At 41.5% G+C, this 25,656-nt stretch overlaps 1 protein-coding gene and 1 long non-coding RNA gene across 2 annotated transcripts in view; both read right to left on the reverse strand.

Annotated features, from left to right (window-relative positions):
• Positions 1–16,614: 16,614 nt before the first annotated feature.
• The window catches only part of LOC131693134 (sortilin-related receptor-like), a 59,293-nt gene continuing 50,251 nt past the window's right edge, over positions 16,615–25,656 (reverse strand). Inside the window, exons 7-14 of the mRNA XM_058980714.1 lie at positions 22,754–25,624; positions 22,262–22,418; positions 21,912–22,191; positions 21,145–21,852; positions 20,817–21,085; positions 18,985–19,253; positions 18,747–18,915; positions 16,615–18,521 (exon numbers count right to left, since the gene is read on the reverse strand). Of these exons, the coding sequence (XP_058836697.1) occupies positions 18,207–18,521; positions 18,747–18,915; positions 18,985–19,253; positions 20,817–21,085; positions 21,145–21,852; positions 21,912–22,191; positions 22,262–22,418; positions 22,754–25,624 (5,038 nt within the window). The 3' untranslated portion in view covers positions 16,615–18,206. The remainder of the gene's footprint in view (positions 18,522–18,746; positions 18,916–18,984; positions 19,254–20,816; positions 21,086–21,144; positions 21,853–21,911; positions 22,192–22,261; positions 22,419–22,753; positions 25,625–25,656) is intronic.
• On the reverse strand, positions 20,321–20,808 carry LOC131693135 (uncharacterized). The gene is made up of 2 exons (XR_009306158.1): positions 20,545–20,808; positions 20,321–20,461 (listed from the first exon to the last, which is right to left on the reverse strand). It is a non-coding gene; the product is annotated as an uncharacterized LOC131693135 (long non-coding RNA).

Genomic DNA, 25,656 nt, shown 5'->3' on the forward strand with positions numbered 1-25,656 from the left:
ACTTGGTCCTAACAGCTGATTCGAGTTGATTTGATCGTTCAACCATGTTTCAGTTCAATCCAGGCCCGTAGCCAGGATTTTGTTTCGGGAGGGGCTTAAAAATTATTGCATAAATGTATTAATTCTGATGACTTGAAATAATCACTGGAAACTGAACGTAATTATGAAAAGTTCTTAGTGAAAACAATTCCAAAACTAAGACAATAGACACTAAAAAACCCTAATAATATGTTGCCTGTTACAAGAAAGGCTTTAGTGCATCGACGAATTCAATTTGATTATTTTTAATTTACAAGTTAGAAATTTCTCTAGTTACAAAAATGAATATTCAAGAGTTCAAAGTATTTAGGGCTGCTTGAAAATGCTACGCTGCATGCTACGCTGCTTGAAAATGCTACACATTCGCTACACCTTTACAATTTGTAGAAGACGCCAAATTGGAATGAGTAAAAAATATCCAAAACCCCGTCTCACGAAACTTTACACGCATTTGCTAATCAGGAGAACGAAACCAATGTCGAAATTTGCTTCTAAACGTCTAATAAGGCAGGCGATTTGTAGATGCAGAAAATAGGTTCAACTCCTATTTTCATGATCAGGCGTCTTTCTACTATTACTAGTTCTGTGACTTTATCCGAAGTTTGCGTTAACTCGACTTTATGAAATTTTAAATGATATTGATCATGTCGTAATTAAAACAATCCTGAGAAAAACACATGTTTTTTCAGTTGACTCTCATGGGGAATGGGTCAAAGACTATCTTCGACAATATTATCAGGCAACTTAGAATAACTATCTTTTTATCTATTTAAGTAGATTCTTTTTAGGTACTTTTTATATCATTGCACTTACGAATTAAAAATATCGTAGACTGATTTTCCTAGATCCCTGAAACTATAGTAAAAGTCAAAATGTAAAATGAGTACAAAAAACTACTGATTTCACTACAAAGCAAGAATACCTTAGCTCTATTGACTTTTAACAATCTTGCAAAGCCGGTGTAACTTGAGAAGATTACCTAGATTAAGTAAAAATTATTTATTTGAGCATTTGAAGGTTTTATTTCGGAATTCGTGGGTTTTTGGACAATGTCAAATATATATTTCAATGATTCAATCTACTAATGCAAACTACCCAGAATTTAATCTACTGAGCGAAACTGCTCAGAATTTATTCACTAATCGAAAGAAAATTACTTAGCAATGATTAGTCAATGCTTCTAATTTACGTAAAATTTGGTAAATATAACATTGATGACACCATCAAAATAACTAGAAACTATAAACATAGATAATAATTTCAGCATCACTTGCTTCCGACACATGGAAGAGAACACATCGCCCTTGCATCTAATTTGCCGAAGAGGCTTTCTTTTAGAGTTGTCTGTTTTTAAATTACAGCAAATTATCCGTTTCCTGTGAAACTTTTGCAAAACTTTTTGTCAATTCATTAAACAAATATGAGAACACTAATCTGATCGGTAATAGGTTGGTTTATGAATAAAAATAATTAGCTCTTGATTTTTTTTCAATCATCATCAAGATTGGAAGAGATGATGTATGATTTCTTGAAGAAAGTTGTAATGTTTGTCTGATTACATGTTTGTTTTACCACTATTTGGGAAAAATGTTTCAAGTTGTTGCACCTAACGCAACGAAGACGAAATGAGAAGATCAGAGCGCAATTCGGAAAGAACTCGTGTTGAGTGTATAGTAAAGATAGAAGAGTGATCTTGAGTCGATTTCGATTGGTTGATTTTTTCCTCTCTTTTCTCTCTTATTTAAGATTATCTCTCTCATTTTATTCCATGACGAGCAAAAACGGAACGAAAGACTGTCACATACTGAAGACATGAAATCGAAACTCTTATCCCAACTTATTGGCTTATAGATTCAATCAGTCACAACATTTTAGTCCCTCTTCGTGATTGCCTATTGTTTTTGCCCGGTCCACTTTTAAAAGAATTTTCTTTTACACGTTTGTTGCAGATATCACGGATTTACGGATCAACAGTGTATTAGTGCGGAACGAATTCCTCGTAACAATGAAATGAAGCGTCAATAAAAATGGTATTGCGTTAAAATGACGCGAAACAAAAATTTTCTTCTCGGCTCAATCGTTCTCAGACAAATTGAAATACTTTTTGTGTAGCACAGTACAGAGAACAGAGTGTACAGTGTGCACTAACCTAATACAGAAATTCAAAATTGTGTGCTATTCAAAAACTTATCATTTCCATATCAACATTTGAATAGGGCTAATAAGATTTGTAAACAAACTTTTGTTTTGCTGATTTCTCCTAATTTGTTATCATTTCAACACAGAAAACATTTGAAATTGATTCTACCAAGGATAAAGATGTTGATTCATGTGTATTTTTCATGAAACTCAACTCGGTAGCGGAATAATGAGCGAAATAAGTTTGTTTACAAAAGTCTCATTAGCCCTTTTGAAGAATTACTATTGATTTAAAAATAACAAAGACCCACGACCCGTCTTTTATATATTTCCTTATGTAAACAATAAAAATAATATAACGAGTTTAAATGGTTGTCCTACAGATCTCGCGTAAGCGCTTAGCCATTGCATGTGGAAACCTGTTTACGAGGCGAGGAAATATTTTTTTCCTCACCAAATATCTCTTGGGGGGGGAGTTGTTCATTTCTATCTCGCTATTGTACATTTCCATGTCTTCATCGTAGTTGCTGCCTTTATGTTCGCGAATATCTTCCTTGCTTCTCGCCCTCAATAATTGCCTTTCCAATTAGATTCCATTTCTCCCAAATGTGACATTAATCTGCGAGTAAGCGGTATCTGATCTTGTAGCGGAACATTCATTTTCTCATCGTCCATATACAGGAGGATTTTAATTATAGTATTGTCACACATAACCTTGTGCTTTAAGTTATGCAAAATGAATGGTTTCGTCTGGGCTAATTTGTTGAGCGCTAAATGCCTGCCATGGTAGAACTCGATAAAGGCGGCTTCCGAAAGTCTAGTCTCCATTTACACCTTCAGGAAACATTCGACATTATGAATGCTCTGTCCTATGCGAATCATCAATAATTTTATAATCACCGTATTTGGCTGGAGCACCAATTCTTGCTTCTGTTACTCACTAATCTCGCAAGATTACTACAGCTACAATTAAAGTAATAGTTTCTTGTATTCTTCAGACAAGGCACACAATATAAAAGTTACTGTTTTTGTCGTTCGCTTCGCACTGGCTCGAGCAAAAGCATAAAGCACACTGAATTTCATGACCATTGCCTTCGGTGGTTAGAAATAGCCTCCTTCAACTTTTTCTCAATAATTTGTTCAAACCAAATGAGCAACAAATTTTGTCAAAAGTCGCCGGTTTTTTAAATTTATTTTTGAAAAATTTCGGGAGGGGCTTTAGCCCCCTAGCCCCCCCTCTGGCTACGTGCCTGGTTCAATCACGTAATAGTCAACATCCGTGGCAGCAACGAACAGCTCGTCGATTTTCGTACGAAGTCCTATCATGTTCTGGTAATATATATTTGGAGTTGATCACACATAGTATCATCTGACGACAGCATACGTGTACGTTGAGGGCGATTAATAGCAATGGTAGTATCCACCTGCAGAGGAGATGGATTTTCAACGAGCGCATCATCAACATGTCCAACTTCGGAAGAACATGTACATTCTTCATTTTTACCTGAGTAAACTGAAAGTGAACTGCCATGTTCTTCGGATTCACTGTTTACATAAACGTTCGTGGAATCAAGTATCCTTGCGTAGATTCGGCGGCGCGCATACCCTCCCTGGCTTTACCTGACAAAGCAGAAAAATGTGCCAACTCCTTCGATCTGGTGCAGTTATCTAAGCCTGTCGTGCTGTATTGCGTTATTCGTTCAGTCAAAAATTCAATTCGACTACAGTGCAGTGCAGAATTAATCCTAGCTTCAAAAGGACATATACTGTGTATAATTTTACCTGGCGGAGCTTGTACCGTACCCAATAAAGCTTCTGACTAGGGCATTATATGCCATACTCAGGGTTCCTGAGTTGGCTCCGTTTTTCGTACCGCTGATTACCTTCAGCATATTCAGACGTTCCGTCATCTTCCGTCATCTAAGTGTCTGTGTGATATTACTGATTCAATGTTTTCACTGTTGATTGATATCTTCATTTCCTTTGGACTGTTCAGAAACAGTACTGTTTTCGTCTTCTGTGCTTTCATAGTGAAATTGAGTTTTTTCGCCGGATTGGCGAATCTTTCCATGAAGGCATTGCCTCTTTGATTCACCTGCTTTATTGAGTTCCCCACGACAATTATCGAAAAGTCGTCGACGTTTTGGACAAATTCGCCATCCTCTACGTGGATTGTGGTATGCGTTCAATAATGTGGGCAAAAGTACGTCGCCTTGTGGGAGCCCCTGATGCACGAACCGTACAATTTGGTGATTGTCTACCTGTAGTTGCACTCTTCTGTTAAATAGGAATGTCATTATCCAGCTGATGAACTCCGGCGGGGTTGTATATGTTCTAAGATTTCTCCTAAAGTCTTCACTGCATTGATTGCATTGGACAGATCCACAAATATTGCACCGACAATCAATCCTTTGCGTTATGATGACAGCACCCTATTGACGATGTGGTCGGTGTTGAGTCAGACCGGACTAAGTCGCAAAACATCAAAAAATGAGATAATGATATCACTGGATAAAGAATTTCGTCATCTACATTCGACATTTGCCAGATTTGAAATATATAACAATAAACAAGAGTAATGGGAAAAATTTATTTTCAATTATAATGTAATGCGATTCAAACTTTAAACTCGTTTATCTCGAAATCAATATTTTGTCACTCAGTCCAGTCTGACTTAGCACCGACCATGTATTCTAGACAACTCACCTTTGATGATCCATTACGAAAACCGAACGAGACGTTAGGTAGGATGTTATTCTGCTCGAGAAGAAGATGGATCTTCTCTAAAATAGTTGCATTTAAGATTTGTATTGCCGATTTCTTCACCCTCGCTTAACGTTTAAGCCAGATTTAAACGTACCGGTGAACCCGGTTTAAAAGTTCAGCGATGGTGAAGAAATCGGTCCTTAGACAACAATTTATCATGGACACTGGTCTCGTAACTTCTAAATGTTCTGAATTTTTGCATGTTTTCAGAATGGCCACTATTTTGATGGATTTCAGATCGAGAGTTATCCTGTTGGTTTTCCATATCCGATTCAGATCACTTATTATGATTCCTTTGATGTCATTGTTTAGTAGACGTAGCATCTGGGCCCGGTGACGCAGGTATTGTTTTGTTTGCTAGAAATTGATTCCAAAACTCAAGAGTGATTATGCCGTAGTTGGGCAAATAACTTGGAGTTATATCTAGTATACGGGCTTCACGTTTTCCTGCCAGGCGTTTTCCACCTCCGGAAAACACCAAGACATAGGTACGCATTTGTCTTTTTGTCTGGAATTCTTTATGATGCGCTTTTTTTTTTTTTATTCATTTCGTTTATTTGATAGGCACAAATGCGTTAGCTTGGCGGTGCCGAATTCTTTTGTTTTTACATTTTGAATATCTTAAAACTAGGAGGTTACAATGTTGAAATATTTTTTTAAAAAAGAGAAAAAATTTACAGCTATCTTAAGACTAGAAAAAAAATTCTATATATAAGAGAGGGGGCAAAAGATTTTTTTTATGAAAAATTTTAAAACAAGGAATTCAATAGTAATAGTTTTTTAGGAAATATTTACAGTTATCTTAAAACTAACAATATAGTTTGGTACACAAAAGGGGGAACAAATATTTATGAAAAATTTTACAGATGTTTTAAAACTAGGGATACAATTCTATTTACAAGATGGGGGACAATAGTTTTAACAAAGAGTAGAAATTACAACTATCTTAAAACTAGGAATACGGAATACAAATTTGATTTTTATCGGATACTTATGCTTGGTCATTTCCAAAATCGGTGCAGAAGTAGTTGTATCAAGGACAGGGGAGAGAAGGCGTAGATGGTGACCGGTAGAGAAGAGCAAAACTTGCAACTTTCGGGCAAACGGGAGATCAGCGAAACAAATTTGCGCCTCAGTCTAGTAGGTCGGATTGGCGGATGGTATTCTTCGGACCCGCGGGGAATCCTTCAAAGGGAATCCTTCGGACCTCGAGTCGCTCTCGCTTCAGATTCCGTAGCGATAAGGGCGACGGCGGTTACATAGTGGCAGTCTGAAGCTTATCGGTTCCACACGGCAAGAGAAAACTTCTAAAAACGAGAAATAAAAAGAGAGGGGCTAAATTGGGATATTTATCGTTTTTATGAAAGTATAAATAAGGGACATATAGGGGAAATCACGATTTGCCAGCATATCTCGGACTGGGACATTGGGTGGTCTACCTCGGGCCCGAAGGGAATCCTTTAACTGAGACCTGGCGTCCAAATACCCGGCGCATACCCAGACAACGTGCTCGATGTCATGATAACCCTCGTCACAAGCGCACAGACTACTCTCCGCAAGCCCAATACGCCGCAAATGTGCATCTAAGGTGTAGTGGTTGGACATAAGTCGGGACATTACACGAATAAAATCCCGACCCACATCCATCCCCCTGAACCAAGGCTTCGTTGATACCTTTGGGATAATCGAATGTAGCCATCGTCCAAGTTCACCATTGCTCCACGAGGTTTGCCAACTGTTGAGTGTCCTCTGACGACAAATACTAAAAAATTCGTTGAAGCAGATTGGTCTTTCGTATATTTCACCATTTAATGCGCCCACCTTTGCTAATGAGTCGGCCTTTTCATTGCCCGGGATAGAACAATGAGAGGGGACCCAAACAAAGGTAATCTGATAAGATTTTTCAGATAACGTACACAAGGACTCCTGTATCTTCCCCAGAAAATACGGGAATTGCTTTTTAGGCTTCACCGCACGAAGAGCCTCGATAGAGCTGAGGCTGTCCGAAATGATGAAGTAGTGATCTGTGGGCAGAGTGTCGATGATCCCAAGGGTGTACTGAATTGCAGCTAACTCTGCGACGTAAACTGAAGCGGGATCATTGAGCTTGAATGAAACGGTGATAGTATTGTTGAAGATACCGAAGCCAGTGGACCCGTCGAGATTTGATCCGTCAGTGTAGAACATTTTGTCACAGTCGACTTCTCGGAATTTATTATAAAATATATTGGGGATCACTTGAGGGCGTATATGGTCCGGGATTCCACGAATCTCTTCCTTCATGGATGTGTCGAAGAATACAGTAGAATCAGAAGTATCTAGGAAACGAACACGGTTGGGAGTATACGTAGAAGGATTAATGCTCTGTGCCATGTAGTCGAAGTACAAGGACATAAATCGGGTTTGAGAATTAAGCTCGACGAGCCTCTCGAAGTTTTCAATCACCAACGGGTTCAGAATGTCGCATCGGATGAGCAATCGATATGAGAGTTCCCAAAATCGATTTTTTAGCGGAAGAACGCCCGCCAGCACTTCGAGACTCATCGTATGGGTCGAATGCATGCAACCCAAGGCAATGCGCAAGCAACGATACTGGATTCTCTCCAGTTTGATGAAGTGTATGTTCGCAGCGGAGCGGAGAATGATGCGCTTTGTTTCGGATTGAAAATCTTCGATACACGTGATGCTGCCGCTATTTTTTGACTGAGTGCAGCTTTTACTTTAGAAGTATTATGGCAATTTCGTTTTTGACAGTGCACTACACCGGTGTAGTCGGTGCTACACTCATTCAAACTTGGGTGTAATCAGTCTATCTCTTTCTTTGCACTACACCGGTGTAGCACCAAGAAAAAACGAAAACGCCATTAATTAAATAGCGTTCAGATGCTTGAATGACGGTTTCCAAGGCGAGTTAATGGATTGCTATTCCATAGTTCAGAGTCTACATTTTTGCACGGTTGATCAACTGTCGTGTGATTATAACAAGATCGATAGCAGAGGGAATTTTTCCTAATTCCGCTGGAGCAAAAGACTCCATCGTATCCAGAGCGTAGCAACCTGCGAGTGATTTTTTTGTGTACTTTATACTGTGCTAATTAGTATCGGCCATCGGCGCGTTGGCGGTTTACTACCCAGTAAACGACCAGTGGGCGATATCTGGAAATGTTTCCACTGTGAGTATCTACCAGATTGTGGTCCAGTGGAACGTCGAGCGTTGTCGTAGGCTAGTATATCTGAGGGGTTGTGGTATAGGAATTGGTCCGATAGAACTGTGCGATTCCAGTATAACTTGAAACGGACATTTCCCAGAACAGGCACAGATAGGTTACAGTAGTTCGGCGCAGTCTCTTCCAAAAGACCATGTTACAGCGCCAACTGTTGGTGCAAAATATGTGACGCTTGTTGTGACGCTCGGCGTAGGCTGCAGTGGCGTAGTAAGAAAATTTTTCGGGGGGGGGGGGGGGGGGGGGTGGGGTATGAAATTTTTTTGTATATATATGAAAAAATGTTCAAAAACATTCTGAGCAGGAAAAAAATGTTCAAAACCAAAAACTCAGGGAACGGGTTTGGGTAGTCAAGGTAGCAAAGCTAGCTGTTGGTATAGAATTAATGCTCTTCCCCTACGAGGGCAATCTGGGCGGCAAACTTCAGACTGTCTAATTTACTGAGCCCTTCAGTTCCCTTTTGCAATTCAGTACCACTTCTTCGTTGAGCTTCCGACTGGTTCGCGAACTACTCGGTCTAGTCCCCGACGATAGATCTAGCCTACTACGACGAAAAATTCCCCGGCGAGAGAAGTTCGAAAGCGAGCCAACCAGACACGTGCTGCGGTCAGTTCGGCGATTCCGGTAGAGTAGGGCATCCGGTTTGCTGGAGCCCGGCGCGGCTGGTGGTCTATCGTCGCGATCTACGCGGTATCGTTCCCGGCGGTGAATCTGACTGTACGCTGACGGAGAGGTCCCAGACGAAAGAAGTTCTCCCGATACCGATTCTTCAGTACTACAACTTCTTGAGCCCTTTGGCTCCGTGACCGGTGCCATTTAGCACCGCAACTCCTTTAAGCCCTTTAGTTCTCTTCTTGGGCAATTTAGCACTACTTCCTTGATGATCCATTCAGCTCCTCGACTTGTTCGTGAACAACTCGGTCTAGTCCCCGACGATGGACCTGACCTACTCCGACAGAGAATTCTCCGGCGAGAGAAGTTCTCCCGAGATCGAGCTAATCAGCTAGGTGCCGAGGTCAGTTCGGCGATTCTGGTGAAGCAGGGTGTCCGGTGCACTGGTGCGCCGATGACCCGCGACTAGTGGTGTCTCGTTGCTGTCTACTCAGTCTAGTCCCCAGCGGTGAATCTAGCTCACGCTAACGGAGAGTTCCCTGGCGAAAAAAGTTCTCCCAATATCGATTCTTCTTTGGTTTTCGCTATTTTTCTATCGGAACAACCGGTGGGGTGCCGTGTTCGGTCTGACGAATCCGCATGGAGCGTGACGTCCGGTTCGCTGGCGTTTCGACGACTCATACTCGCTACTCTGTTGCAGTCTACTCGACTAGTCCTCGGCGGTGAATCTAGCTTATTCCTGCGGAGAGTTCCCTGGCGGTGATTGCTCTCCCGAAACCGTTGTTCGATGTCCATTCCGTTGTAAGACGGCCATGATCTACATCAGCGGTTCTCAACCTTTTTCGTACCACGGACTCCTTAGATATCACACTGGGTTGCTGCGGACCCCCATAGATAAACATCAATTTTGTATACTATCAATATGTTATTTTCAATTTGTTAAGAAACATGACATGAAATTTCAATATGCACTCGGAAAATATATTTTTCTTCGCGGACTCCCAGCAATGACTTCGCGGACCCCAGGTTGAGAATCACTGATCTACAACATATCTCTGTTTACTGTGTTCCACGTCTTTACGTCGCTTGTCATTCTGTAGGCTACATTATCCGGGTTGATGTCCGGTCCTCCCGTTTTAAGTAGCTCCCTGCACGTCACTTCAAACCTCGGACATTCAAAGACTCTCCTCCGACATTCAAAATCTTCAAACCTCGGACATTCAAAGACGCTCCAGTGTCTCCTCGACGATCTCACACTCCAAGCACAGTGTTGATGTTGCGTACCCACACCGATGAAGATACTCCTTAAGCAGCCGTGGCTCGGTAGGAGCTGTTTCAGGTGGAAGGTCATCTCTCCGTGTTTTCTATTGACCCACGCCGACAGCTTTGGATGAGCCGGTAGGTCCACTTTCCTTTCTCCGTATTGTCCCATTCCTGGTGCCACGTCACCATCGAATCGATTCTCATCATCTTCCTCACGTTTCTGGCGTTTCATTGTTTGTAGCACTAAATATCCTCCGTCAGGATAATGCAGATGGGGATCATCTCGGCGACACTTCCATTTCTTCAAGTGTCTCACCGTTAGTGACAAATCGTCCATGAAACCAACGATTTTCACTTTCCTGGGAAGCCGCAGTGTTAAGACCCCATCGTACATCCCATTCCAAAGTGTTGGACAGAGAATGGAGCCCTGAGGAATACCCGCTGTGACTCGCATTGCCTATTGCCCGTTTGTTCGTCTGGTACAGCAGTGCGCTACTCTGGAAGTAGCTCTTCAGGATCTGGCTCATTCTTTATGCCACGCTGCGGCATTGGTCTATTCGAGGTTCCATGGCTCGGTGACTTCCCACACTTTGGCAGCAACATCAGTTTCTGCACCTTCCTCATTTCGGGGATTACCATCATCTAAAGACTTCAGCAGTAGCATCCTGAACATGTCCGGATACGCCAGGATCGCAGCTTTCAGCGCCACGGTTGGTATTCCATCCGGACCGGGGGTTTTCTTTGATTTTAGTCACATCGACGCTTCTTTGAGCTCGTCGTTAGTCACTTACCACTCGGCTGTGTTACCTCCTTCTTCTTCGTCGTACGGTGTCGGTGACCAGGTAGTTGAATCGTGATTCGGGAAGAGACCCTCAACGATTATCTTTAGTTTTCCCGGGTATATTTCAGCTGGTGTCGCAGACCCTCGTCTTCGTCATGACGAATCAGTACGCGTCCCCCAGGGATTGGCCTTTATTTCTCAGCACAGCTACTTATGGCAATTGGCTTGCTAAGCTTGATCTCCCGTTTTAAAGAGTCCCTACCTTCTCGAAACGTCGCTTGGGCTCCTCTCTCACTCTCCGATCTTACGCTCTGAGCCCGCCTTCTGGATCTAAGACAAGCAGCGTGTAGCATACTGAGCTACTCATTTAACCCATAATCTGCACGCCGTCTACTGCATGGCCCTAGTTTTCGTGACATTGTAACGTCACAAGCCGTCACAATCCTTCTTGTTAGCCGTCAGCCGTATCAACGTATTTGATTCCGTTGTTCGCCGAAGTAACTCAACAAAGAGGTTTTCGTTAAAGGCTTTCGTCTTCCACTTTAGCTTGCGGCCCGTCCTTCTTCGTGCTGCAGAATCGCCTGGTGGTCTCTATGGGGATACTTCTCTCACACTCTCCAGTCCATGTTCGCCGTCAGTCAAGGACTACAGATGGTGGCGAAATTTCTCTCGGTACCGATATCCGTTTCATGAACCAATAAGCTCCCAGCTCCTCGCTTCGCCGCGATCTACTTGTTATAGTCCTCGGCGGTTGAGCTAGCCTCCACAACGTGCCGTCAGTCGTGCCTCTGACCTTATTTCGCGCGTTCAGGAAAGAACCATGACCCGAATCATCTCGCCTTTGTCGATCTCGCAGCCTCCAGTGTAGACCAATCGCCCTGGCAGCAGCTGAACAGATCGGTATTTCTCTAGGCCAAATGCCATGCCAATGTCACTAATTCTTTCGACTAGTTTGATGGCTACCAGAGTTAAAAATATTCAAACTCATTGAATGAAAATTGATCATATTCAGCCACATTCAGTTTCAATATTCAGTGACGCAGCTGAAAACGTCAAACGAACAAACCACCCATTCATCCATGCATATTTTCATTCGTCTCCGATTATTACACGAAACGACCATGCAGCAACGAATCAAACACATCAAAGTAGGCCCTGACACAATGTAAGCGATGATGATTGTTGTTTCATATGCTTTACCGGTGTTTGAAAACATTTTTCTTGATAATTAGTGAAATGAATATATTGTTCGATATTCAACTGAATGAATAACATGGATATTTGAATGAATATTTTTTGTATTCACTACGAGTCGCATCAGGTTAATTTTCAACCGTCAAAATAGAGCTTCGATTATTTGTAACTCTGATGGCTACATCCAGTCGTTCCAACGAGTCAGCATAGATCTTGAAATCGTCCAGGCATGGGATCATCACTTCCGCTGAACTTTCTTCGTACCTTATCTGATAGCCATGCCCGTTTCGATTGAGTGTTCTACTGATCGTTCTACACCGTAACACGTCTTTCCCACTTCTGAACTACAGAGTTGTCGTCCCCCTCTCCATCGCCTGTTGCAGGAACCTCACTACTATAGGATCAACTTCATACATCTCCAATACCTTGATAAGGAACGAATGCGGTATGGAGTTATATGCTTTCTTGTAATCGTTGTAGGTCATACTAAGGCACCGTTGGTTACGCAGTACTTGTTCAACAATGATTGCATCGATGATGGCTTGATCTTTGCAGTCATCTATGTTTTTCTTGCTTCCTCTGTCAGGTTGTTATTCTGCTTACAGTGGTGATGAAGGTGCTCATGATTATGCAGATTTGGTATGTACTTTGATGGGTTGTATGTGTTGCTGTCCTTGGGGAGAAGAATTCTAGTACCACGCGTGATTGAATCCGGCGGTAAGCGTGGCTCGCATAACGCCCTGCTGAAATGTGCAGCAATCGTGAAATGTACGACGGTTAGCTTAATGTACCAAAGGCCATCAACTAGTCAATATCTTCGCCTGCCTATTCCTTCTCGCACCCTAGCCACGGATACCCTTCGCGATGTTGTACGAGGACCTCCCAAATACTGGCCCAAAGGCTAGTGACATCGCCGATATCCAGTAGACCTTCGCTTCGGGCTTCTCGTGGCTGATTTGGTCATAGAAGTGTAACGCTTTAGACAAATTGATAAGACAGTCTTTTGCTGTTCTAGTGTGTCGAGTTTTTCCGTCAGCTGGTAGTCCCTGCACGCGAAGCCCAGTGCAATGATCACAGGCACATGTGACATGACGACATAATTTCTTTTACCGTCTCAGTATGCTAAAAGGCTTCCAATAACGATACGTTTGTTCGAGATCCCACTCTTTAATCTAAGCTACCATGGAGGTACTCGGCTTTCCCAGTGATATAGAGCGGGGTAGCCACTAGCTGTAAGTCGGTACCCTAAACATCTAACGGCTGCCACTGTAGTACAGAATACTATTAGCTACAGAACTTCCAGGTGCATTAGCAGAACGGTAATATTCATGACTTGAAGTTCACAGGTCAGCGTAAAAGAATATTGCAGCTTCGGGATCGTGGGGCGCGACATTGAATCCGTGTAGCGATACTGCGCAACCGCTTCGTCGTTATTGAAGATCAAATCGCGAAAAAGCTGCCGATCAAAAGGTGGGTCTTCTGGCAATGATCCCCTTATTTCCTTTTTATTAAAGACTAAGAGTGAGTCTTTTTTTTGCTATAACGAGCGAGACGGTGAAGGAATAAAGCTTAGAAAAGCGTGGAATAGGGTCGTATGAGCAAGCTTAGAGTTTCCTGAAGACTTATCCCTTTGTCTTCTACCGCAGGTGTCAGGACCGTCTCGCTCTTCCTTGAGTACTTTGGCGCTTATTATTAAAAAAATACTTCATATCTTCCAATGTCATTGCAACATAAAAAGATTAACATTACATTAAATTTAACCAAAAAAAATTGCGCCCCCTCACGCAAAACAAAATTGCTACGGCTCTGACCGTATCCATCGTTTCTTGATTTAAGAAAAGAAGAATACCCCGGCACCTTATATTTCGTACTTTCTAGTTCTTGTTTGTTTCATGTTTCGCTTAACAAAGCTACATCGTACGATCCCTGAATGAGTACCCTTGTCAACTCATCTTTATTCTTGTCTGTGCTTTGTATGTGTATTTGTATAATTCGTATGGTCTGTTCTGTCATTTCTACTTACGTTTCCATTCCTTAATCATGTGGTACTTGGGACCAGTCTACCGCACTGGCACGAGGCCAACAGTTACTGGTATTTCCATTCGTAGTGTGAATTCTTCCCGTTGCTTCGTTTGTATGTGGGTCGCTGTGCCATCCCCATTTTGGTCTTTTCCGCCGAGTTGTTCGGTAATGTTTTGCGTTCTCTGCTTTTCACTCGCTGAGCCCCTCGGTCGAATTCTATCACCTTGAATTTGTTGAAAAGAGCTACGCCTGTACTGTCCTTTTCGTCAGTCCTCTTATCTGCCCAAACCTGAAGCAAATCTGTAATGTTCTCTTCCTGCAAAGGTCGTTTTGGTTTTTGAGGTTTGTATTGTCGCTCATTCTTCGTTCGGTATTGTCCCGCAGTAATGCTGGCGAAGCTGTCGGGAAGAGCTGGAAAATGCAGCGTTATCCAATGCACCTTATCAGTTATGTGTACATATTGGGTATTGCTCCTTAGCTTTCAAGTACGTCATTATCGTTGTTTCCCATTATGATTTTGATGTTGCGTTGTCTCACTCGTTCAGCACAGTCTTCGACCGATGTTCGATGCTCCGAATTATTTTTGCAGTACAAGCACTTTCTCTTTTCGGGCAGTCTCCCGTTCCCATGTCGTCATGTTGCTGAGCATAGTTACCACAACGTTTCTTGGACCGGTAGTAGTCCGTCTTGTGCTTGTACCTCAGGCAGTTGAGGCACAATGCTGGCTTATTTAAAAATGGTCGCACCGCATTTACACAAACGACCAGACGGACACTGGCACAAAAAGCGATGCTAAGCTGAGCTGTTTCTAAATTGTTTCCATCTTCTAATCTGTATAGGCGGTTGATGCTGAGGATCGGGTAATCGCTTTAAATGTTTCGTTTGATCTCCTTGATTGTCATGTCCACGGGAACTGCTGATACAACTCCTGAAATTGCGACGAAGCTTCGATGAATATAGGCCCTGTATCCTTTTGGTTTCAACTGGGGATCCGACTGTAGTCGATTTGCTGCTTGATAGATCTTCATGAACACTAGTATTTTGTTTCTTGCCGCATGATGTTGATGTTATTTTTATATTCGTTGACCTGCGATAGCTTTTTTTCGACGGTTGATTGTTGATAGGCGATTTGCTTTCCAGAGTGTTGTCCAATTGCACGAAGACTCGATATGGGCACGTATCGTTTTGGTTGTACCCGTACACTTGATATTTCCTTGGCTGCTGTTCCATTTGCCCTGTATTTTTAACAGATGGCTTGTTGTGTTTTCCCGGAGAGATCATCATGTTATAAGGTTATGTACCCAGTGCAATATCGCACGTTATTTTGCTTCTTCTCACGTTAGTCGACAAAGAAATATTTAAACACACTTAGTAAAAGTACTTAGTAGTACTTTTTACTACAGTAGTTTTTTTTTCACTTCAGGAGATTAAATTGAAAGTTTTTTCGCTCGACCAGAAAAAGCACGTGGGGATTTACTTCCTTTCGTCTTTGTGGTTCTCGCTCCAATGCACTTTCGTCTTAAGTACGATTCACACGATACATCAGGCTTCCGTCACCGGTACGGAACGTCAAGATTAGTTAAATGCAATTAAATGGAAGCATTCACACACAACATCAACGGCACGGAACGTTTTGACGTACGACGCGTTTTAACGGGCACAAAAGTATTAAACTTATCCTGACGGAACGATGACGTTCCGTTGATGTTGACGGAAGCTGATGTATCGTCTGAATCGTCCTTTACCGAGACTGCGTCAGACTGTCGAACCGTTCCAAAATGAGATACGCTCCAAATTTCCAAAAATCACGTAGCGATGCCACACCACTATTATCGCAAAACAGCAAACTAGCCTTCCATTTTATTCCTCGTCGACACTAAACAATATCAGAAAACTTCATGGGCCCTATTCTCACAGTCACGTCACGTAGTGACTAGAGCAAAATTTTCTTCTAGTCACTGGGTGACGTGACTGTGAGAATACGGCCCCACGTAATACGAAGTAACTCTTCGTAATTGGGTGGGAAAAGTCACGTAGAGTGAGGTGAAATTAGTCGTCTCACGTCACGCACTTCGCATAATAAGGCCGAGTGCTTGATCTGAGCCTCTATTCTCACAGTCACTTCACCTTATGATAAATAGAGCCCAAAAATATATCCTTTTACTCACTAGATGACGTGACTCTGAGAATGGCGCCCCTGATATGGAATGATATGAGAATATGATTTTTGCTTTATCCTCAACCACTTCATTATGAAATTGTTTTCTGATATTCACTTATCGTTTATTGCCTTAGACCCCTTATTTGATAATTGCGAATATAAACAAAGAAACGTTCTCTTTCCATTTAGAACTATTTGACATGATTTTATTGTTATTACCACTTGCTCATTGACAATACAAAAAGCATTAAGGTTCATCTGAGAAAGCTTGGAAAAGCGGCCATCTTGAAAAACGAAAAAAGCACACCGTCGAAAAAAAAATCTTCATGAAAATGAATCAGTAATACTTATTGAGGCGGTCTCAGTTGAACCTTGATTGGAAACACTTCGGAGTAATGAATGATTTGCCTAGCTATGTATTATGTGTATATTTCCACATCACTCTTCTTCTCAATTCTTTTTTACCATTACAATTATTACTTATATGTTAAATCGTAAGGATAGTTATTCTTTCGCTACTTATTTTTTATATTCACTTTTTGGAACGACTCATAATGCTGAAAAAAAACAAACCAACCCGGATCAAATTACTGGAAGTTTTCTTTTGGTGAAGGGTTTGCTGTAGCTTCACGTTTCTGACCCATTGCCTTCTCGAATACCGTTCTAAAAGATTTCTTCTTCACACTAAATAGTACACAAAAACACGAGGAAAACACTTTCCAAACTCTTGTCGCCAGTACCTATCCATTTATTAGCTTACTGAATAATAATAACAAGAGCAATGCATCATTATTGTTATCTACTATCATTAATCTTTGTCTTTGCCATTTATTTTTATTTACCACATTTGTATTTCAAAACCCTCGAGAATCCGTTCAGAATGTATCAATCAGACTAAAAATATTTCCAACTGTTCATAATTTTCGGAAACAAAACCTAAAAAGTATTTCAGCATCCTAGTGTTCCTCAAAAAATGTTACATCAATGTGTACTAAAAGCCTCAACGAAAAATAAATTCCAATGTTAACGCAGGTCGTCAAAGTTTTTACTGGAATAACCTGGGTATTGAGCCTAATTTCACCATGCTTCTATTATCACCCTACCCATTTCAGCGTCTGCTATCTTTGTTCAACGCATTGAGTCAAACGGTATAGCAACAATAGCAGCACTTGATTCGAGTTTTCGTTACGCTAAAAACACGACCATTTCACCGATTTCAAGAAATTTGTGTTCTCAACAAAGAAGTAAAGCAGTTGAAGCCAATTTAAACGCATCAATCGTTTGGAGATCTAGTTATATAATTTTAGCGAGGCACCCTCCCTAATAGGGTGAAAATAGGCTCTTTACCTTATAACAAATTGCTTTTTCTACACGACTGCTGTCAAGAAAACATGGATGTGCATTTTCATACTGATTCCTGATAGCAAAATTCAGTTTAGTTTTTCATTCTTATGATTTTTGATTGCGATATTTCCGCAATAACGTTATTGTGTTGTTCTTCTATGTTCTTGTTTGCATTGCTGGTTCTCCTCTAATGTATAACATAACTTCCTGTTGTCTCTTTCACTCATTTCTCTATCTCACGTGTTGTTAAAGTCTTAGTTGGTTCCGCGAATGCATACTAATAATAGATATATGGTACAAGAAATCTTCTATACAAAGAAAACAACTTACAAATTTACAGTAAAACGCAATTAAATAAACCTATCAAAATAAAATCAACATAAATACAAAATTACTAGTCTTTTGTTTGTAGGACTTTACACATGCATTACTACTACTATATAAAAAGTTATAATCAATTTTCACAGACAAAACGAATCCGGCCCCATACTGGGACCGATTCACGTGTAATATTAATCCCTTTTTTTAGTTTACCGTGTTTCTTCAGATATTTTCTGATCCTTTCAACTAAATGAGCAGAATAGTTGCACAAGCGTTTACTTTATTCTCTTACTGATATTTTGTTTTTCCCTAAACAAAACAAATCCGAAATTTTGGTGTTTTACGCAATGACCAGTGGTTCATCGTCGGAAAAACTTCGCGGCACCTCCTGATGCTCGTGGTCGTCGTCATCGAGGCTGTCCCCAATGCGTGTGGCACCCGTCCGTGTGTCGTAGTGTGAATTTGCGAAGCGGCTGAACGAATTTTGCAACCGCCGGTGCCTCTGCACTACGTACACTACAGTCAGCGCGAGTACCATGGCAATTATGGTCGGTATGACCCACAGCCATGCATACGAGAAGGAAGACTCTTGTACTAGACCCTGGAAGTTGTGCTTTGAAAACGACTCCGTTTCGACGATATCGGAGAAGAAGCCCTGCAAGAGAATGGCAAATGGAATGCAATTCGTCCCAGAGGAAGAAAAACTCTCATCCTTATTCTGCACGATGTGTGACATGACATGAGTGACTTTTTTCGCCCAATGTTCTATTCACTATTTATTCACGTCACCCGAAGGGACTCTCCATCTCACGACACAAGCCGCGCCGAATAAGGGTAAATGTACCAATAAACAAAAAATAGTGATTGTATATAGTCTTACGTCAACTGTTTTCAGCCTCACTCCAATCGTAAACAGACTGTCGGTCACCAAGGCGGACAATCGATCCGGATTGATTAGTATTGGCGGCTCTTTGGCTTCGATTACAAGTAAAGGTGGAATGGAGGTGTTTACACCTCTACCTTCGTACACCACCGCTTGGTATGTGAACCTAGAAAAGTTAATTTTCGTATGAGTCACAGTTGATGGTAGCAACGCTTTTGGACAAATTCCTATTTACTTGATTTCTTTGAAATCGTTGACTGGCTTCCAGTACACCACATAGGTACCATTGGCTTCCGGCCATACTTGCAACCGTACCGGAGCCGGCAGCGGTGCCGAATATGCAACCGTTGTGACAACCTGTGCGTTCGGAATGTCGGTCGAGACAGCTATTTCGTAGGCAGCACCACGGGGAATACTACGAAAAACGTGAACGAGCGTTTTATTGGCCGACGATTTAACGTTCACCAGTGATGTTTTATTCTTCGTCAACTCTCGAACGGAGATCTGTAAATAATATGTGATTAAAAATTTATATTAGTTTGACTGACATGATGGTGGGCAAAACCAGTAAACGGCAATAGTAAATCGCGCCTTTCTACTTGATTTGAAAAATTCAATTAAGGTTATTTTAACGAGAAATGTTCATTAGGACTGTTACGTTGAGCAATCTGGCAAAAATCGGCAAATTCAATGATCCATGCAAATGACGTTCATTATTTGTTTTGTTTACGAGGGTGAAGAAAGCCGGGAACTATGCTGTTATTCGGAAGAATTTTGACTTCACCAGAATCAGGCATGCCATAATTAACTGGAAAGTGATCCAAGACTTTAACGCAAAATTGAATTCACTACTATAATTATTAAAATCTCATTCCTCCTATTTTCTCTTTTTTTTGACGCACATAAATTTGCAAAATCGGACGAAGTGGCAACTGTCTGCCAAGTAAGTACGGGTCCTCGGGAGGAGGACTAAATTTTGCGCCTGTTTGTATCGAAGTGTGTAACGCCAATTCCTCTGACAACGCGTGCTAAGTCGTTAGTGATGCAATTAAAACTTCGCATTGATTGCGCTTCTGTTTTCTTTCTGATCTCCTATTCAGTTCCCCTAGGTCCGAGGCAGATCAATCGACTATTAAGTAAATCAGAAAGCGCTGGTAATCGTAATGTTCCTTATTTCCCTGCAACTATTCTATCTATAATATTATTCCTGTTGGCGTGTGTATTAATGATTGTTTTGTTTGATATTTGGAAATCATTTAATATTTTAATATATTACAACTAAGTGAAAAAGATCAGACATCCAGGTTCGAACAAACAAGTTTAAAATAATTGTTTTGTCATTTGACCTATTATCCGTAAAAATACTACGGCTATTACACTAGCATATTCCAATATAATAATGACATCCACTTGGACATCAATTGTGAGGTCACCTGTCAATTCAGTAAAATTCACGCACTACACAGAATGACGACAGAACCACCTCTGGGGGCAACATCACACTGGTTTTAATTAGATCCGCAAGAAAACATCCTCTATGTGAAACATGTATCATATATAGGTGAAAAGTATTATGGAAAATATTTTATTTATGTTTTTACATGTGGTAATTAAGTGATATTTTTTTAGTGTGGCACAAGTTGGTTTGGGAAACCAACGACAATCGCGACCTATGCGACCAAAAAGAAGATCTGCAACACCTACTCTGGAATCTGAAACAAATTGTAGCATTCATCAAGAAAGCAAAAATGAGATATAACGTCAAAACGACCACGCAGCATGCAGTAATCCATACCTTGGTGACGAGATGGACCGTAAGTGGTCTTAACCATCCAAGTGACACCACAAATAAAAAGAAAATTTAACAGCCAGGTTTCCACGAGAATTGTTTCACATATCATGGATCCACTCCTGAAACAGTCTGATAGCACCTTTTTTTCGTCCCACCCCGATATTTACGCTTTGCTCGATTTCAATACAATAAATAAAAATGTTTCGTAACTCTGTCCAAAATTGATGGGACACAAGTCTGAGAGCTCCATTATTTATCATCTCACAAATACTTACAATATAATTAGGATAGGAAGACGACTCCAGTGAACAGCTATGCTTCCACTGAATAATCATTTCTGAGTAAATCTGACTAGTTTCGCTAATATCAACGGTTAGCTCCTTTGGTGGCAATGTGTTGTTGTAAGGTGTATCGAGTTTCAGTGGATTGCGACCCAGTGGTCCTGGTCCAATCGGTCCAACAATTCCAACACTGACGACATACGACTCGCACGGTCGAAGTTTCATCAATTTATAGCTGGTAGCAGTAATGTTTATTTTGGAGGCTATAAGCAAATGTTTGGTTATTTTAGAGGAAAAAAATTACTCATGAAAGTTAATTTACCCTCAAACAATTGATCCATATTGGTACCATAGTAGACTCCGTAAATCAGCTTGCCAAAACTGCCTTGCGGTTCATCCCATTCAATCAATGAATAATCATGCGTTTGTTCCTTCAAACGAACGTTGACTGCGGGAAGGGGATCTCCGCCGAATGAAACTATGGTAGTTTCATGGCGTCCAACATATTGCTTCACATAGGCAGCGACCTTGATAACATACTGTGTGCCAGGTACCATATTATCCAACGTCACCGTTGAATTCTTTGTCCAAATAGTGTTCAACAATGGATATGATTGAGGTAGAATCGGTTGAATCATGTAACCATCGGCGTTACTGACCGGCTTCCATTCCAGAGTCACTGATTTTTTCGTAATGTTTACCACATCAATCTTGCTGATTTTTTCGATATTTGAAGTGCCGTCGAACTTAAGCTGCACCATATTAGAAGAAATGGACTCGTGTTTTCCATTTCGGGCTTTCACCCAAAACTCGTACACTACGTCTGGCTTGAATTCGGTTTCGATGATAACACTGTTTTCAGATGCACCAACTTTAACATTCTGTGCCGGGCCTACGTTCTTCGACTGTGATCTGTAGTTGATGGTATAACCTTGCAGTAGTCCATTAACTTCCTTTGGTGCTTGCCAGCTGACTTGAATACGAGAACCGTTGATCTGAACGACCGAAACATTTAAAGGAACGCTAGGAACTGCAAAAAAGTAAGTTTTACAGACTTTTAAAATGGCTGATGTCGATAACTAAACATACTTCCTTCACTTGTTGCGATCTCGTAATAAATGTAAGGCGGAGTTATCTTCGTTTGATTTTTCACTCTCACATACGTGGTTACATTGTAAAGAGTGTACGGTTTCAGATTCGTGAAGCGGTAGTCCGTTTGATCGATCCAGTTACTGACGTTCTTCCATTCACCGTTATAATAGATTGAGGGAAGATACTCGAAACTAACATCTCGTGGTAAAGGAATCCACCAAAAGATCAGGAAACTGGTGGAATTCAGCGAACGCTCGTCAACACCAATCTGTGTGACCTACCGGGAAGATGCCAAAAATTACTATAATGTTCGTAATATAAAGAAATACCTGAATATCTGAACGAACCTGGTAGTGCTTCGTTTTAATCTTATCGCAATGTTCCTCATCTGTTCCATCGTAACAATCGGATTTTCCATCACATTGGACCATCAATGCAAAGCAAGTGTTATCGCAAGCAAATACGCCGGGATTGTTGGTGCAATTGTTGCTGATAGTTGTTGATCTGAAATGTTTATGTATTACTTAAAGTAGGCCGGAAATAGAATTAGGAAGAACTATGCCTTGCGAAACCCTTTCATACTGAATTCATACACTGCTCGGCAAATTGTCTACAACAGTGTAATTAGTTACTTTTGAAACTCGGCAAAGCAACGTTCTAACCAAATATTTGTATGCTGAGTAAACGATTGTGCAAATCGTGACCTTCATTCAAATTTATTGAAACGCCTTTCAATAAGACATACTGCTCATATAGACAGTATTTGTATAACCAAGTACAAAACTATCGTTAACAAACAATTTGTTGCCTAAAACGTATTAAATTATTTCTGTACTTACGTGTTTGGCTTAAATTTGCAATCCTCGTCGCTGCCGTCAGCACAATCAACCACGTTGTTACAGTACTTCTCCATCGGCAAACACATTCCATCGCTGCGGCACTTAAAGTGCTTAATGCTGCATTGCTTCTGTGATGGACAGTTATCTTCGTCCTCACCTTTGGTACAATCTTCGTAGCCATCGCACACGAAACGTTTCGAAATACAAACCCCGGAGTCACACCGGAACTCATGCAGGCCGCAGTTTCTCTCCTTCTTTCTCGTAGGAATCGGTTTCTGTGTAGTACTAGATATCGTTTGAGTGGAATTGCAACCTGCTTCGTCCGATCCATCTCCACAGTCATTAACGTCGTCGCACTTCCACCAATATGGCACACATTTATCATTGGCACATTTGAACATCCAATCATGGCAAGAATCTCCCGGTAAGAAATTGATTCCAGGTTTCTTTGGTACCTCCGTAGACGCACTACAATTCTTCTCATCACTGCCATCCTTGCAGTCCTTCTCTCCGTCGCATTGCCACGTTTTGTAAATGCATCGCATGTCACTTTCACACATGAACATCCACAGTTCACATTCTTTTTTGGTACAGTTGAACTCATCTGACCCATCATTGCAGTCATGTTCGGTATCACAACGCCACTGTTTTGGAATGCACGTATTCGTTCCATTGCAGCGGAACTCGTCTGGTTTGCATTCTACAATTGCAGTACTGTTTTTGTGGCAAGTGGCTTCATCAGTTCCATCGCGGCAATCGTCTTCACCATCGCAAAGCCAACTCTTGTTTATGCATCGGCCATTTCCACAAGTATATTCATCCGATTTACACGAAGCAGCCTTACAGTTCTGCTCATCTGATCCGTCCAAACAATCTCGATCATAATCACAAACAAAGTACTTTGGCACGCACTGTTTGTCCGATTTACACGTAAACATGTACGGTGGACACGGAGGCTTATCCGCTGGACAACCTTCCTCATCTGATCTGTCACCGCAATCATCATCTCCGTCGCATTTGTAAATCAAAGGAACACAAATGCTGTTTTTGCAATCAAAGAATTTTGATCCACAGGTGCTTCCAGAACGAGCGCATGTATTGTTGGCAAACGGTGTCACACCACCTGGGCAAAGACATTGGCCCTGAGCATTTTTTTCCATACCATCAGGGCAGAGGCAGCTGTAGCTTCCTTTCGGAGCCCCAACACAAATATGGGAACACTTGTTACCCTCGGAACAGCCATTCGTCCCTTCTTGAATAGAGTGCCCATATATCTTAAGATCCATCGAATTCATCATCTCCTCTGCAATTATGTTGATCATTATACCATGATCTTTATCGGCTGAATAAACGGAATTCATTTTCCAGTCGTCCCAGTACATAAGATCTTTCAAGACGGCTACCGCAAATGGATGGGCCACGCGGGAATCCTGTTGAAGGATATTGATGAAATTCTTTCCATTCAAATCACTACTGGCAATGTAATCTTTGCTAGCGTCAACCCAATACAAGCGTTCCGCAATGTAATCGATGGTAACTCCGTTTGGCCATACAACGTCTGGTTTTGTGAATAATACCTTCACATCGCTGCCGTCCAAATTGGCTCGAGATACGGATGGCCGCAAAGCATTCCAGTCTGTCCAAAAGAGATATCCTTGTAGGGGATGTACAACGATACCACGAGGTTTATTTAAATTAGGCGCGTCAATTATGGTTCTCCTCATTCGTCCCAATGGACTGGCACTCGTCTTCACAGCTTCAATTTTCAAACGCATTCCATCCACAAAGTACAACATTTCTGATACCCAGTCATAGGACATACCTTCCACTGAGGACAAACCACTATCCACCAGCAGTTCTGGAGCTTGATCTCCATTCAAGCATTGCCGACCAATGACATCAGTCATGATATCCGCCCAAAACACACAATTATGTTGCTTGTCAAACTCAATCGCAATTACGTTCTTTAACCCTGTTACAGGGAGAACCTCTCTCGTTTGATTACTCAAATTAATTCGCGATATTTTGTCTCTCTGTGCAATCACTAAAAATTCGTGCGCCTCTTCCATCGGGCAGGGAATAACCTGGGGTAAATATTGCGAAGAATATCCATCTATACAAACATCCCCGTCAATCTTACGGTAGCCTTTGGTTCTATTGAAAAATTGTCCTGGCTTGCAGGTGCTAGGAGCGGCGTATGGATCATAATTTTCTATTGTCTTGTTTCGTACGCATGGACTGTTCTTGGTACCACTACGGCTGAAGCCAAAATCGCACTCGAAATCCCAGCCATTACACGAACAGACTTGTTGTCGGATTGGCCGTTCGTAATCCATTCCGTTATAGCAATTGGCATGTGGCTTCCTTCGCTGGTAAGTGTCTTGTAATCCCAAAATGCATGGCACAAAAGAATCTCCTGTGTTGGCACCTGGAGCCCAAAATTTATAATCATCCTCAGTGCAGTTAGACGTGAATGCCTTTTTCAGGTCAAGCTTGATAATCAGCCACTTATGTTCCTCCTGTTCCGAGCCAAATAGTGTGAAAATGGTTGTATTTGTATCGGGTTCGGTCATCAGTCCATACACCTTCAAGTTGGTAGAGTGGAAGGATGTTGACATCCACTTTTCTCCTTCATCAGTGGAGTACAAAATTTCATTCGTTTCACCTTTGGACTTGAAATACTTCACAGCAACCAAAATTCCTCCATGGTCACCCATGTTGAAGAAATGATAGTCTTTCAAAATTTGCTTCCACGTTAGCCCAGCATCTCGTGAAATATAGACGCCCGGATGACCCTTCAGCGATTTACCGACAACTCCCGATGCCATAATAACGCCGGGAGCTGATTTAGAACTCATTATGCTCACCGACCTGGAATATTTTAAATGAAATTACTACAACAT

Source organism: Topomyia yanbarensis, chromosome 3 (assembly GCF_030247195.1).
Source record: "Topomyia yanbarensis strain Yona2022 chromosome 3, ASM3024719v1, whole genome shotgun sequence".
Classification (NCBI taxonomy): Eukaryota; Metazoa; Arthropoda; class Insecta; order Diptera; family Culicidae; genus Topomyia; species Topomyia yanbarensis.